Below are 15,711 nucleotides of genomic sequence, written 5' to 3'. Positions count from 1 at the left end.
AAACATCACTCAATCAATTTTCATTCACAAACTACAGTAGCTAACAAGTTCGGCTAGCTGGCAAACTAGCAGCGAAAACGAAAACGTTTCGAAGGTTCCATAGACAATCTCATGGTGAGTGTTGCCATTTGCAAACAGCGATAACATAACAATGAAGGGGGATCGACGCTAGGTGGCCAATACATAAATTAACGGGAGCAATGCAGTAAAACGAAAGGTAGGCCTATCAAGGACCTGTTGAAAATCTAACAAGACGAATATTGGACAAACCACAACAACATGCTGTACTCAAAATACGCTCACGTAGTAGGTGATGCAACAAGTATATTTGGACTACAACAAAGCGATGCTGCATTCATTCGGTTAAAAAATTTTTGATGTTTTTGTAGATTTCAAAGAGGATTCCGAAGAAACAACTTGCGTGTCAGGAATAAATGTAAGAGAAACAGGTAAGCCGCCAAAATTAAATCTGGATTGGATATTCATATATCAGTTCCCGATATGACACATTTTTTGTGACACAATGTAATTGTTTCATTTTTGGAGTTCAATGCTGTTTTGAGTGTTCTTCGCTTTTCTTCTTTTTAAAGGTTCATTGCAAACCTCAGTCCACGCGTTCTTCTTGCTGAAAGTGGTGTTTCCACCGTGAATTTGCTTTACCGATTTTCGATGAAATAAAGCAGTGATATTAGTAGTTGCTTGATTGATGTCGGGATTACCGCATCGTCGGTTTGATGCTCTCTGTGAATAAAACAAAATTCATGTGTCGTATCAATTTGGAAAGTGCCAAATGTTTCCATAGAAAATTGGTTTGGTTCGTTTTTGAATCTTTATCCTGGGACTGACAAAGCCTTGATAGGTTTTTCCTGGTAGTTTCGCATACTTGTAGAGGCTGTTGACCCATCGTGGTTACCGAGATTGGCAGAGTGAAGTTTTCCGATTGTTGAAGTCTTGTTGCCGGGGAACTATTTCATCCACTAAGTGCCGCTAAATTGAGAGCAGTGCTGAAATGTGTTGTTCATACGCACACCCGGTGAGTCGAACCAGCGAGGCGTAGTCTTGAGCCGGGCGCGTAACCACTGAGCTAACGGGGCGGACAAAATTGCTCACCAGATTACCAAACGTTGCCTCCAGCACGTCTTGAGTAGGCTAAGGATGCCCATGGAAACATATTCGTATCCACAATTAAGCAAGCGCTTGCACCATGCAACCATGTTCAGGGTAGTAAAGATTAGCCCTTCCAAGGTTCATTTTGCAAGCACTGATCGCTTCTCCTTACCAGAAATCATAGACTGTAGCCTACCTTTGTACTTCTGCACTTCTCCGGCAAAAATTCGGTAGGAAGAGTTCAAGGGCGCCGGAAGCGGGGGGGCAGGGGGGGCAATGGTGCCCTTCTAAAGTCATGTAAGCTACTGCACATTTTGCAATATAACAATTTCTGCTATTCGCTTTTAGTCTAATTATAATCTTTCATTTTTGCCTCAAAATGATATTAACGGCACAAAATTTTGCAACACAGTACAAGCCTTAAAACTCGTTTTTTTTTCGGCAGCCATCGTGGCCTACCGGGAGCTCCTTCTCGGCGGCCAAATCTGCGTGCTTGGAGGCCAAAATACAAAATAGAAATAACGATAGCACAAGTAAATAGAATTAAACTTGCAACAATGCTAAAATGATCACTTATAGCGTTGTTGAAGTCTGGGCCTGGGCGACGTCGTACAATAGAATCGTTGCAAAGCTGAGTCCTGTACGTCGGGCAGACGTCGCGCAGACGTTCTCACCACCTACGTAGCTGAGTGGTGAGAACGTCTGCGCGACGTTCGAAAGGACGAGGGTTCGGTACCGCTCCAGAGCACGCGGCTGTGTCTTGGCAAAACACTTAATGGCAAGCTAAAATATGGGGAGCAGCTGACTCGAAGACTATGTCACTTCGCTGCTTCCTGTTGTCTGTTGTATCGCATCTGTGATCGCAGTGTAGGCCTACTGTATGTTATCGCAATGGGCTCAAATAAAAACACGATTATTATTATTATTATTATTGCACCACGCAATAACTGCTTTATCGGGATTGTAATCCAATACTATTCAAACGACACTCGCACGAGTGTCCCCAATCAGTGCCGGTCTTTGGGATGTGCAAACCGTGCAATCGCACAGGGCCCGCAAATTAGGGGGCCCGCAATTTACTCAGAAAATGCAGTAATTTTGTCATTTTCAAAGGAAAAATTCAACAAGTGAATTCAGCAAAGGAATTCGCAACAAGAAAACATAGAGACTCAACGAATTCAACCTATTTCGTCGCCTGAATATTTCGTACCCTGAAAAGATCGAGAAAAAAAATCGACATAGCCGAAATCGCTGATCGGAGTTGCCGCAAACATTTCAAAATTTCTCGATCTTTTCAGGGGACGAAATAAGTCGAAATTTAATTTTGTTGCACGATTTCAGGGGACGAAATAGGTTGCATCTAGACTCAACATACTGTAGATACATAGCTTTATTTCCGAAAAATGCCAAAGAAAGCATGATCTTATCCTTTTGCTATGCCACCGGACAGCACCATTTCACAGTAATATTCATACCTAAATTTTTGTTGAACATGCTCTCAGAATGTCCCAAATTCAAAGTAATTTTTCAAAATTTTCTGGGAGAGGCCCCCCAGACCCCCCGCCGCTGGTTGTCGTCTTTGGCGATCACGCCGCTACCGCCGCCCCTCCCCTTTCAAAGTACCTAGCTACGCCACTGAATTGGATTATTGTCATTGGGGCCCGCAAAAGCATATTCCGCACAGGGCCCGAAAAACCCTAAGACCGGCACTGCCCCAATGTGGCTGATTTTATAGAAATTCGCCACTCCCCTAGAATTCTTTTTAACAACGAAAAACAACGTTCGACATGTGTTGACGATGACGGCAAGGTAATAAAATAAGTATTTCAATGATTAAAACATTACTTGTAGGCTTTAACTGCCCTTTATCAGAACTGACGATGCACTAGAAAGTGCGAAATATTTTTTCTGTTACACCTACTGACATCTGATCCCTGTTGCCTTAGCAATTGAGGTTATAGCTATTTCAATGATGTACATTACTAAAAGATATTACTAAAAGAAGCATAATTTTTGCAAAATATGATCAAAAAATGTTTTCCTCATTGATGTCAACTAACTTAGTTCTCCTTTTTAACAACGGTTCAATGTCCGACAACATCGAATCGACATAAAAACGACAATATTGCCAGCCGATGTAAATTAGCACTTTGGAGACTTTGTTAAAACCAACGTCGGGAATTACAAACAAGACTTACAGCGCTGGCGATCGCAGATGGATATATTCCATCCATAGCAAATATTCCCCGCACAATGCAACAGTGGCGATTATGACGCGCTGACCTAATTTTGCGTCACTCTTTGATACTACATAATTATTTTCGACAGTTAATCCACGATCATTCTATTGCGAAATTAAATAATTGGTTAGAAGAGACCGGCGGCCAAACTTGGCCAATTGAGGAGGTAGCACCGGCGGTTTATTCAAGCACTACTTAGCGGCCATGGCCGCAGGCTGCTTTAACGCTTGACAGGAGGTTAGATCATTATAATATAGCATATGGTGCTCTTCTTTGTATACCGGATTATCATTATCGCTTTATTTTATCTTAAAACTTGAAAAAAAATTGGCCTTTTACTAAACAAAAGTGCCCTTTTTTCGTAATCTTGCCCCCCCAGTCAAAAATCGTTCCGGCGCCCCTGGAAGAGTTCCACAAACAAGTTCTGCTAATGAGTTTGATCGATTTATGTCCCTCTCCTCAAAGCGTTTTTCTCATATTAATGCCCTGTTAGCACACAGCAAGTTGAAACATCTAGAAATTTTTTTTGAATAACGACATTAAGATACAGCTCACAACTTTGTTGCTCATGTTTCTTTATGAAGAAGTTCTTTGATTCTATCACCCTTGCTTGCATCCCGTATGGACAAAATAAACTTTGTCAAATCGGATTGATGCTTTATTTCTTCTACAGTCCTGCCAAGATCTGGACGTCTTATAGAAAACAGTGAACGTTTGTGTGCACTTGAATATGAATAAGCACATCCAGGAATACAGCAATTTGGCGTAGCCATTATATATTGAAATACAGCAACCAAGCTACTGCAAAAAGGTACACTTCTCAAGTGGTTGTAACTTATTAGGCCTAGGCTTACCATATTTTCATAGCCCAAAAAGAGGACACGTTTCGCCAGCAAGTAAAATGCAAGTAGAATTTTACGTTTGGACAATCTTTTACATCTTTTGGATAAATGTAAGCTTATGCAGCAAACGCTAAGTTACAGCAAAAAAACAAGGTAGATTTATATGCCAGATTTGGCCTATGAATCTTTTGCAGCCCCGTATACGGCCTGATTTGTTAGCCTACATTCAGCAACACATTTCCAGATTTTTCTAACTTTTGGTTGCTGTCTGAGTGAAATTTTTTAAAAATCATATTTTAACATCTGTTGCTGTCTTTCCCAAGTGACACAATGAGTTTTAACATCACAAGGGATGGAAAAACGAAGACAATTTAACCTATGAGATTTCAGTCATACTGGTAACAAGACTTGCTTACAAGGACTTTTTACAGTCTGCTTGAACGTTTTTTAGTATAGTTTTTCTCATTTTTGACTGCTTCCTCAAGGTAACAAAAAGCTTTCATATTATTACGATCGAGTCAGCAAAAGGCGAAAATATCTGATTTTTAGAAAATTTAAGTCAGACACCAACGATCGCAAAAATTTACAAAATGTGACAAATCATGCACCACCTCCAGGTGGCAATGCCTTAACTTTTCAGTGAGAAAGGATCAGCTTTGAAATTACAAAATTGTTGGCATGAAATATGATTGAAATTGTATGCTATTCAATAGTTAAGATTCTGAAAACGGACTGAGATGACTAAAAGGCTGTTTATTTCCATGCACCATTAAGGCTGAAACGAAAATCGTACATAAAATGCGTTCTATTTGCCACCGTAAGCTATGTTATTCATTTTGCACTTTTGGACATTCTTTCCTACTTTCTTCACTTGACCAACGAGACAAACTCTTAAGTTGGTAATCATAACGTCTACAAGCGTTGAATCAATTTAATAAAATCTGAGTAAAAAGATTACTTTTTCGCAAAAACTTTGAACTCGTTTTTGTAAAACTTTGAACTCGTTTTGTAAAACTTTAAACTCGTTTGCATTTTTCTGTTTTTAAATCACATTTTTTAATGTATTTCTTCGTGATTTAGGCTACATAGCCCACTCATTTTTTTGATTTCTCAAATTGATATGTCGTCGAAAATTTCCTTATAAAATTCAAATTCAAAGTCACAAACTTCCGATAACCGCGAAGCAATGGTGTTTGATATGTTAAGTTACAATACAGTAGACGTCTGATTGTTTACAACAACGGATCAACAAGATAGGCTACACCAATATTCTGAGTTATCTTTGAATATTACATTGGTGCAGAAAATTGTTTTGGAAAGCACATACAAGCCATCGCCGAAAATTCGCACAACAATAAAATCCTGTTGAAAATTTGCAAGAAAATTGTTGAAAGCAAGAAAACTCAAAATACCAAAAAAAGAGGACATTTGATCATTTCTGAGTGTCCTCGGAGGACTATTCATTTTTCTTGAAAAAAGAGGACAAATCCTCTGAAAAGAGGACATATGGTAGCCCTATGTAACTTAGACGAGCCTATTGGAAACCTTAAGCTGACGCCGTAACGATAACGAACTGTACGCTAGTTTACTAGTCCATGCTACGATTTGATGCTGTCCCTTGATTTTGATGCAGCTGCCAGAAAGTTAGTCTGTGACTGTGATTTGTGTTCATACTGTTCAATCGCCAGAATCTCCATAAAGCAGTCCATGCGGAACGAGAATGTGACGTCATCACAAGCAATCCATACGTCAACTTGAAAACGAAGAAAGTCTTATTTAAATAAAAACCAAAAAAATATATTAAAAATAAAGTTGTTTTGCTGTGCCAAGTTTGAAGTAAATGCATACAGCCATAGCTACGCTGTTAGCCTTCAAACATCGTTACGCACCCCTGAGTTGCATATCTATATGTAAGATATCTATGGTTGCACCCAGTTTCAATATGCTCCTTGTTTTCGATAGGCATAAAACGCTCTTGATGTTTTTAAAAAGTTGTAGAGCAGGTTTGACTTCACCAAGCACCACATGCATGTGATGACCAGTAAAAATAAAAAAAACACCCTGGAAAACATACCCACTAGTAAATATACCTCAAAAATATGTAAATTAAAAAATAGCTAAGAGAAAAGTGGTTTGTGTAAGAATGACTAAAATCTTTAAAAGAATGGGACTGTAGCAAATTTACCAAAAAAAAACATTTTTTCTTTTCAGTTTTTTCAATCCCTTATAGACTGTATCATAGGTCTACATTTATTTGACTAATATTTTATCATGTTCTTTCAATGAAACTATTCAACTTTTCTATTCAACATATAACTTTTTTGGGAATTAGGGTCAGCCTGTCAAAACCAGAAAGTTGGTGAATGGGGATAATCGGCTGAGTTTTTGTAATTTGCTCGGGGAAATTCATTCCTCTAAGTCTTGCAACACTATGTAGCGGACGCTGCTTTTCAGCATACACCCTCATACGCAGCCATCAGTGGGATGGCGACATTTCTGGGCGAAGTCGGCAAGGAATGATAGGACACTAGGTCGACTTTGCTGCTGTGTATCCACTGACTTAAATCCAAACGAGTGGTGCTTGCTCACAAGTATATTTGTTTATGATTTTTATCTTCGAATTTGATCCAGTAGCCTAACACAAAAGCGAAATAAGAAAACACCTGAATGGTTAACGTTCCACCACCGAAAACTGGACATAAAGTATTGTCGCTTCGACATTATTAACGGTCTTGAGTCAGAAATCATAGCTGCTGCACCAAAATCATAACATACAGACTCTGAACATAATAGGCTACTAAACTAATGCAAACGTTGTATTAGCGGCAGCAGAAGTAGAAGCAGTAGCGACAATAAAACTGATACATTGATTGTATAGGCTTCTGGTACTGACATACTGATATCCCGATTCTGATATCTTGGTTTTTTTACTGATTTTAATCATGATTTAAGCTTCTTTAAGAAAGGTTCTAGTTTAGAATAGCGAGTTTTACATACGATCATACAACCAGTGATGGGCATTATCGGCGATAATTTACCGGCAGTAATTTACCGGCGATAATTATCGGCGATAAAATTTTATCGCCTATTGTTATCTCTCAATTATTTTTTCAGTTATCGTTATCGCCAAGAGCAATATTTGATTATCGCCAATAATCGCCGATAAATTTTATTTCGGATCAACACACAAGTGGAAAGACCATGAAAAGTAATGTTTTTACTAGCCATCTAGTTAATGAAACTAAAATTGAAACCAGTTCTTCTTCAGTGCCTGAAGTGTGTGTGCACAGGTCGTTGTCAGAGGAGGGGGCACGCCCCTCTCTGCAGCGACGGCCCTGACAACACAATAATTTTTAGCGTTGCAAATTGCAATGCAATGAAATACATGCAACAATTTTGGAATTTTTTCAATTATTGCTGACTTTGCTGTAAACAGCCCTTTAAGCAGAAAGCAAAATACAAAGTTTGGAATTTTTTATGGTATTTTCATTTGGTTTAATTATTTTGCCTACTGCACGTAAGCGGCAGTGTAACTCAATTGATAAAAGCATCCAACTGGTATCTGAAGGTATAATTATAAGCACGGCGGTTACCTCAGTGGTTTGATTCTGGATCAAGAGGTTGAAGATTCGATACCCACTGCCGCTGTTGCAATTCTATTGATGCATAACATACAAAAAGTTTTGTCCCTTTACAGTATATTATGTTCGATTTTTCGTCATGTTGATGAAAACAGTTCGTGCTGCATGGGATGGGGCAGCGCTAATCAACAAAAAAAATTATCGTTATTGGACATTATCGGCGATAATTTTATCGTTTATCGTTATTGCTTAACTTTTTGTCATCGCATGAAACGTCGGTACGGAAAAAAAGGTTAATTCTCGAGACTTTTTTTTAAGACGGAAGCACATCCTTGAGCTTTCCCAGTGCCGATTAAAAACGTCTCTTCATTAAACATAATACAGTAGGCTACGCCATTCCTTTCAGTGCTGCGATGCAGTAAATTTTCTCCATCGGTAAAGACGTGCTTAAGCCAAAGCGGGCTAGACTCAACGATTCGCAATTTGAAATGCTGATGCTTTTTAAAAGATGCGTAAGCTAACAACAAATTTCTATAATGACGTTAAAATGGCACTGTAAACGGAAGCTATCATTCATTTTTAAAGTTATTTTGACGTCACAAAATGCTTCCTGTGTCAGTTAAGTAATGAGAGAAAAGTATCGAGAGAAGCAGTGGTATCAGGTAGCGCGCAGCTATTAAAATAGCGGATGTCCACCTCTGCCTGACGGCTAATGTGTAAATTCGAAATAGCCTATCCATCCGTCAAGAATTCTCTGATCTTGGATTCAATGAAAATGTGGTGGCAGAAAACCAAAACGATGGCAAGACGACATTCAGTCATGAACGGGACTCAATTTGGCGACACTGGGCAAGTTAGCTCAAAATCGCCACTCTTGGAAAAATATAACCCATGTTGATGCGCAATCTGATGCATGCGAGAGGGCGCCTGATGATGATGAAAATGCATGCTTGCAGCTTAGCGTTGGACAAACTCAAATAGGCTTTCAGAACTAGCAGGGTCCCTAAATCTTTTCCAGTCTTGTCCTTACCTTTCACAAAGATTTTGATGTAACCGAGGGTTTCATTAACAAAGCTTTTTTGTTGTTGTTTTTTCTAACAATAAGTTCCTTCATGTCTTTTAACCCTGACAAAAACTTATGTAGCCAGTAGCCTATTGGAGGCCATCAAGGTCCCGTAGCTGCAACAGTACCGTAGGGATGGAGTTACAAAACCACTTCCAGGCAGTAGCATTGGCAAGAGGATCAAGGGAGTACTTTTAAACCCGAGTCCGGAATGATTTTAGGCTACAAGTTCGACATCAAAACATCATAAGTTTAGATTTTTATTTATAATGGAAATTAGCTTGCAGTAAGTTATGCACAAAAACTGACAAACCAATAGTTGCAATGAATGAACGCAAGTTTACAAAGCCTTTCGTCGAGGAGTGTTCGTGCTTTTTAATAGACTATTCATAGGCCTATGTACAATAGTAACAAAATTTCAAATTAGCCTATTACCCTGTAAACGGAGGTAATGCTTTCATAGCTACTCTTAACTCAAAACTAAATTTGCACTTTTTAGTTTTGACATTGCTCATTATACATTCAAAAATGCAAAACTATCAGTTAGGCTTAGGCCTACCCATTGTAGGTGAATAAACTAAAACATGTAGCCTATAACTATTGTAACACAGCAATAGAACATAAGACAATAAGCTCTTCGAGAATACTTTTCAGAAATTACTCAGCAAATAAACGAAATGTAAAAAATAAATTGCATGATTGAGTGAATGATTGAGTTATTGAAAGAAATAGCAATTGCATTGTATCTCCATTCAACTTCAAGCTTCCTTCCCCTTATTACTGAAATGTTTATTGCTTAAAAGGAAATTAGAATTTTTACAGCACGAGGAATGAAGAAGTACCATAAGGTAATTGGTTTCGTGTCTTGCATTTGTCATTTTCATATTCAACTTTTCCGTGGGCTATATAGTTTGTTGATTCAAGGTTGATCCAATGCGTAGGCTTTGGTTGTTAGGCTATTACAGTAAGTCGGTTTGAAATGTAATTTCTGCACTAGATTTCAGAAATCAACAGATTAAGTTTCGCTTTAAATCAAGAAAATAAACTTTAGGAATAAGGTACTGAAATATTCTCATTTGCCAGATTGTTATGAAGAATATTCCTGCAGATTTTGCTTTTTATGCTCAGCTCTTGCAACAATGTTCTGCTTCATCAATGATGCCAAGGGGAATTTCTTCATAATTCATATGTGAATTTAACGTCTGTGTTTTTAAATTTCTCTTCCATAATTTTGTCAATCCGTTTGGATTGTTCTTCCGAGAAATACTCTTTCCAACCACTGACAACTCCTGCAGAAAAAAAGACGTATGATTGGATGAAAAAAACAACAAAAGAAAGGAATCAAGAAGATAATCTTCGCATCGATGTCATAATATACATTGTTTCCAAACAAAACACGAAGTCTCACATCAGCTAGATGCCTGTCTTTAGAAAGCCAATATTTAATATTTAAAAAGCGTTGGTTGCTGGCATCTACAAGACGATACTATAAATACACAAACAAATTGTCGAGATTACAAAAAACAGGCATACTCAGTATAGGCTACAGAATAACGATACCTCTACAGACGTTAAAAAAGCAATACCCTACACAAAGGTATGAACAAACTTAAACCAATTTTCGTTTAGTTAATAACGCTTAAAATCAGTTGGCTAATCTGCATTGAACAACTTAATCATCCAAAAAATTTAAATTAATTTTTACTAAAAGCTTTTTAATCTATATTTTACTTACCTTTGCGCATGTTAATTCTTTTCACACTACGTATTGTTTCGTCATCATAGTTTGTCTCAACTGCTTTCTTCATGTTGTTGAAATCGCTTGCTTCAGCTATCTCTTTGACTTTCTGATCAGTTGCTGGTATTTCCAAATACTCGGCCAACTTTTTAATCTCTTTCGCCATATCCTGCAAAAAGAAAAGTTATGAAACTCTACAATATATGATAAGCTTATAATTATCAGTGAGGATAGCCCACACTCAAAGCAGCTTAAAAACATGAAGCAAATACTGCAATGGGTAAAGTTGTAAAGCATATCGCAAATTCTGTGCTATTTACTGCATAAAATTATTTTTTAAATAGGCTGTCTTTAACTTTTTGTAACTCAAGGTATGAGAACAACTTATTAAAAACCATAATGGTTTTCATTTTACAGAAGAAGGTTTATTGCTCAAAGCAGTGGTTTTAGTAAAACTCCTTCCCTATTGAGAATGACCTCTGATGCTTTTATATTAATGTTTCTTGTAATGACGTTTTTAACATAAGCTGTCTACGGTGAGCTTTCTATTTATATTCCATTAGCTGTAATGGAACAAAACAGTTAAGAAATAAGTAGTCGGCACTTTTCCTATAAGATACCCGATTGGTTTCAAACAATTAAAGTTTATAGCGGTTTATCAAATTTCTTCAAAAGCAAGCAAAATGTGCTGTCAACTAAATTTAGTTCTGGGCCATTTGATGACGTGTTTGCGAGCCAATGATGATGTTGGTCATACTGAAATCATAATTGTTCTAGGATTGTTTTTTAGGATGAATATGGTCGAGACACTGCATTAACAAGAGTGTAAGATTTTGGTATAAAAAGAAACAGACGAGTTCAAAATGGTTAACTTACCTTTTTTAAATCTTCAAAATAAAGGAACTTAACATTTTTGTTGTCACGATGCTTGTACCACGAGAGGATGTGGTCAGGATACCACTCTCCAGGCTTCAAGTTCATTGGGAAGTCACCTAAGGAACAACGTTGTAGACTTTTTAAAGGTTTTGATATGGCTAACGTGGAGACTATACGCCGATATAGTTAGCAAAACGCAATGCTCACTGGTTCTATAGTGAGTACTTAGGCCTGTGCTTACGCCAGGTAGATCACTTCTTATAAACAATTTTAGAGGTAGGGCACATAATGAATGTAGGCTAGCCCACAAGCAGAGGTGGGCAGTAGCGTGCTACTGACTTGTTTTTGGAGATTTTTTATGGTCACAATGCGTGAAAAAATCAAGGCAAAAATCATTCGACTATTGCGGGATATACCAAGCCACGTTGGCGTTGATACCGACAAGAGTGACATCAACACCAGTCACGACACCGGGGATGAATTTTCAGTGTGTTTGTGCCATCGCATGAAACGTCGACACGGAAAGAAGTCAACTTTGGGGCCTTTTTTTCAGACAGAAGCAAGTGCTTCAGCTTTTTTAGTGCTGATTTATGACGTCGTTATATTAAATAGAACACTCCATTTCTTTGAGTGTCGTGATGGAAGTGGTTTTGAAACAATAAAAATACCACAATATAAAAAACACACTTTTTTGGGAAGTTTATCATCTCTATCTCCAACATGTTACACATTATACGGTAACCTATTGTAGGCCTAGTTGGCTATTCTGTGACAATCTTAGCCTATACAAAGTTGCTTGTCAGCCTCTTACCTGCTACAACGTGTTCAAAGTATTTTTCCCAGCCTGAGTTGACCATGGTCACTGTCGGTTCAATCTCGTAATTCGGGATGGATTGAATAAACTTCATCCAAGACACCATCTGATCTTTAGGATTTCGAAGAACGTACACAATCTAACAAGTTGAGGAATTTATATTTTGGCAAAAAGACCACACATTTTTATGGGCGATTAAAATGTAGCCTAATTTGGGAAGGTTTATTTTCTTGTAGATAACTTTCAGAGCACTAATCATATGCTGACGATACAAGCTTTTTATCAAAGTTTTACTAACCAGATGTGAATATTCTTCTAGTCACAAATACAAGAAAGATAAATAGATGTTACAGCTGATTTATTTCGGATAACTTTCCAACTAAAATTAAACTATGTTATTAAATTTTGTATTTAATCTACCTTTGCCCCAGCTTTCTTGATTTTCTCTACGTTTATTAAGTCGCCCGGCAAATGAGAAGCAAGAATCCGACGTGGGAAAGCCAGCTTTTCGAGCAACTGGAATGATTCAGCTAAAGAAGGTTTTGAGATTACTGGACTAGATTTACGAATATATGAGAAAACGAGGACCAATTCTAATTTTGAAATATGGAAAAAGAAATAATGTGCTATTGATATACACTACCATGCATAAATTTCGAGTGAGATAGTCTACTTTTTGAAATTCTTAAAGTCAAGCTCCATTTTAACACTTTTGAACTGTCAAACGTATCAATAAAATGTCTATCAATAAGTTTTTACGCTTTTCATGAAGTAAAGAAGGTAAAGCTTCAAAAAGCAGATTTTGTTGCAAATCCACCAAATTTTCCATTTTCACTTTTATTTTTTAATAGACTTCAAATGTTTCAAAATTGAAAGAAAATCTTCCTCTGGCAATGCTGCTTCCATCGATATTGATATAATAAGTCGAAAAAAGTAGGCCTACTTGGCGTTGCCAGAAAAGCAATTTTTGACATAACGTGTTACTTAAAATTGACAAAAAATATGACGTAATATAGCATATATTGTGATGTTCAAACCTCCTCCTAACTCAATGACGCGTAAGTGCATTGGAAGTACGCGGGAAAGGTTCTCCCACTCTTTCTCTTGATAAACGAGCCGTCTCAATATTTCGCCCATCCATATCAGTCCTGTAATAAAATGCATTTTTAATTGTTTACAGTTACTACCCGTTAAAAGAAGACAGTTGCTTTGCATAGTAATTCCGCTAACAGTGCAAACTATTGTCACACTTTCTTAAAGAACTTTGCATGGGATAAACTGTCCCATCAGCATTTTATTACGTTTAATTTTTTTCCTGCCTTATTAAAAATGAATCCATTCTGCGGTGAATACAAAAAAAATGTTGTATTGCTTTGTAATGTCTCTCTTGTGTTCAAGCTGGAGAAACAGCAGCTTTTTCAGCCTGCCACCATGTCAAAAGAATGACTGCTTATTTCTGTGAGCAGTATCGTTTAAAAACTGCTTTTTATACACGAGATTAGATTGAAATAGGATAACAGTAGGTTATAAGCTACTTTTTTTCTGAGGTAGTTCATGATTGTACTTATGCCCGTCTGTTTATCATATTTGCATTAGAACCTATCCCTGCCACAGGCTTTTGTCAAACTAAACTTTAAAGTAGAAAATGTCTAAACTTTAAGAATACAGTATCAATATTTTCATACATTTGAAAGCTATTTGTAGTTTACAGTTTTTGAACAAATTTTAGAAACACCGGCTTTAAAGATATCAAAAAAACTCTCTCATCGTTAAGCGTCGATAACTTTATTTGTTAACCAGCTAACAACATCACTCTCTTTTGCAATGCTTCAACGTTTGTAGAAGTTGAAACAATGTGTGAGACTGATTTACCAAATTGGTACTTGTCTGCAATGTAAATCTTATGCACCTGTCTTCGGGTAGGATACCACGTAAATGTCAGAGCTTTTCACTTGCCATTTGTCGTACGCGTATTCCGCAGAGGAGGCTGAAAATCCGGGTAAAATATCATGACCTTTGAGTGTGTCGCGAGATACGTCGGCAACACCTGGAAGACCGGCATCAACTAGCTTCTGCAAAATGGCTCTGTCTGTTGGATTTAGCGACTGTATTGCATTTTCCATGATAAGTTTTAAAGCAAAAATCAATCACTTATAAACTTGTTTGATGATTAAATCTCGGCTCGATCACTATAAACGCAAACAAATAAGTTATATCTGAAATAAATACGCAGCTGGTAAAAATTGGCATATTTTCCTTCCCGCAACGGCTGGTGGCTGTTCACTTATTTAATAGTAACAAATTAATAAACGATAACACAAATGCTAACCATTGATAGAGCAACAGTTTGCACACCACCTGATCAGCAATGATTCCATCTCATAAAACAGCAAAATCCGTCATTTTTACAATGATTCAACGTCTGCAGACGATGTATATTGTAAAATCAATGTATGTATAATATTTTTAATGTATTGAATCAATGTAAAATGACAGATTTAGCTGTCTGAGTCTCCTTCCATAAACAAATAGAAGCGAAAATCAGCGTGTCTTGGATAATAAGGCTAAAAACTGACTGCTATTTAAAAGCTCCCGGGGTAGTCCGGGAAGCACTGCCTACTGGTGAGTGAAAGGACAGTCTCTCGATCTTATAGACTAGTCTCGAACTACAACGATAGATACCAGTAGGCTGAACCAATCGTTTTTTTTTCTGTGAGAAGCAAAGCGCACGAACAGCCGTTACGAGGCCATGCACAATAGCATAACTTTGTTCTGCACTTATTTACTCTTTGGCTGCTAACCTTACAAACACGACTGACGTCATTTACCCGGAAGCTACGCTGCCAATTTGCAAGGCAAACCAGTTGAGATTGAATGACGTAAATATTGTCAGAATCACATCGCTTGATGCAAATGCAATTCTGCTGTTGAGTAACTTCACCAGTTAGCGGTCACACACGGCAGGCAAAACACACCAACATGTTCATGGTTCATGTATTTTTGTGAGACCGCAGTACCTCAGCTACACACAAATCAGTGAGAATGAGATAACGCATCGTTCAACCACCTACCAGCAACAGCTTTGCAAATAGAATTTAAAATCCTCTTCTTGCTTGTAAGATCGAAACGGTATGTAGCAAGCTTTGTATGTAGCCTAGAGCAACCAAAATGATTGCGTAGCAAAACGATGACTCTTTTGTAGTTTTCTCAATAATTTTCTTCTTGAGAACGAACGTATCTGACGTAGTTGGTTTTTCTTAGTAGACTACTTTGTGGGCTATGTCTATTTTGTTACATCACCAGTCCTGAAAACACAATAATTAAGCTATGCTCTGCAATGGATTCGAAGTCATAATTTTAGACAAAAACTTTAATCAAATCTGCAAAAACTGTTCCTTTCAATGATTGAACTCTCTTTCCATAACATCTTCATTTCAAAGTCTTCAAAAT

General features: G+C 37.5%; 1 protein-coding gene across 1 annotated transcript; it reads right to left on the bottom strand.

Annotated features, from left to right (window-relative positions):
• Positions 1-9,081: 9,081 nt before the first annotated feature.
• Positions 9,082-14,470, bottom strand: LOC145769305 (amine sulfotransferase-like). Its single transcript, XM_082580896.1, has 7 exons — positions 14,171-14,470; positions 13,299-13,409; positions 12,682-12,791; positions 12,259-12,400; positions 11,448-11,563; positions 10,569-10,740; positions 9,082-10,122 (listed from the first exon to the last, which is right to left on the bottom strand). Exons 1-7 carry the CDS (start codon positions 14,382-14,384, stop codon positions 10,010-10,012), a joined length of 978 nt encoding a protein of 325 aa, XP_082437022.1. The 5' UTR covers positions 14,385-14,470; the 3' UTR covers positions 9,082-10,009.
• Positions 14,471-15,711: the final 1,241 nt, after the last annotated feature.

The sequence above is a fragment of the Aplidium turbinatum genome, chromosome 4, assembly GCF_918807975.1.
Source record: "Aplidium turbinatum chromosome 4, kaAplTurb1.1, whole genome shotgun sequence".
Classification (NCBI taxonomy): Eukaryota; Metazoa; Chordata; class Ascidiacea; order Aplousobranchia; family Polyclinidae; genus Aplidium; species Aplidium turbinatum.
The sequence above is the reverse complement of the archived record's forward strand: the minus strand, read 5'-3'. Positions and strand labels throughout refer to the sequence as shown.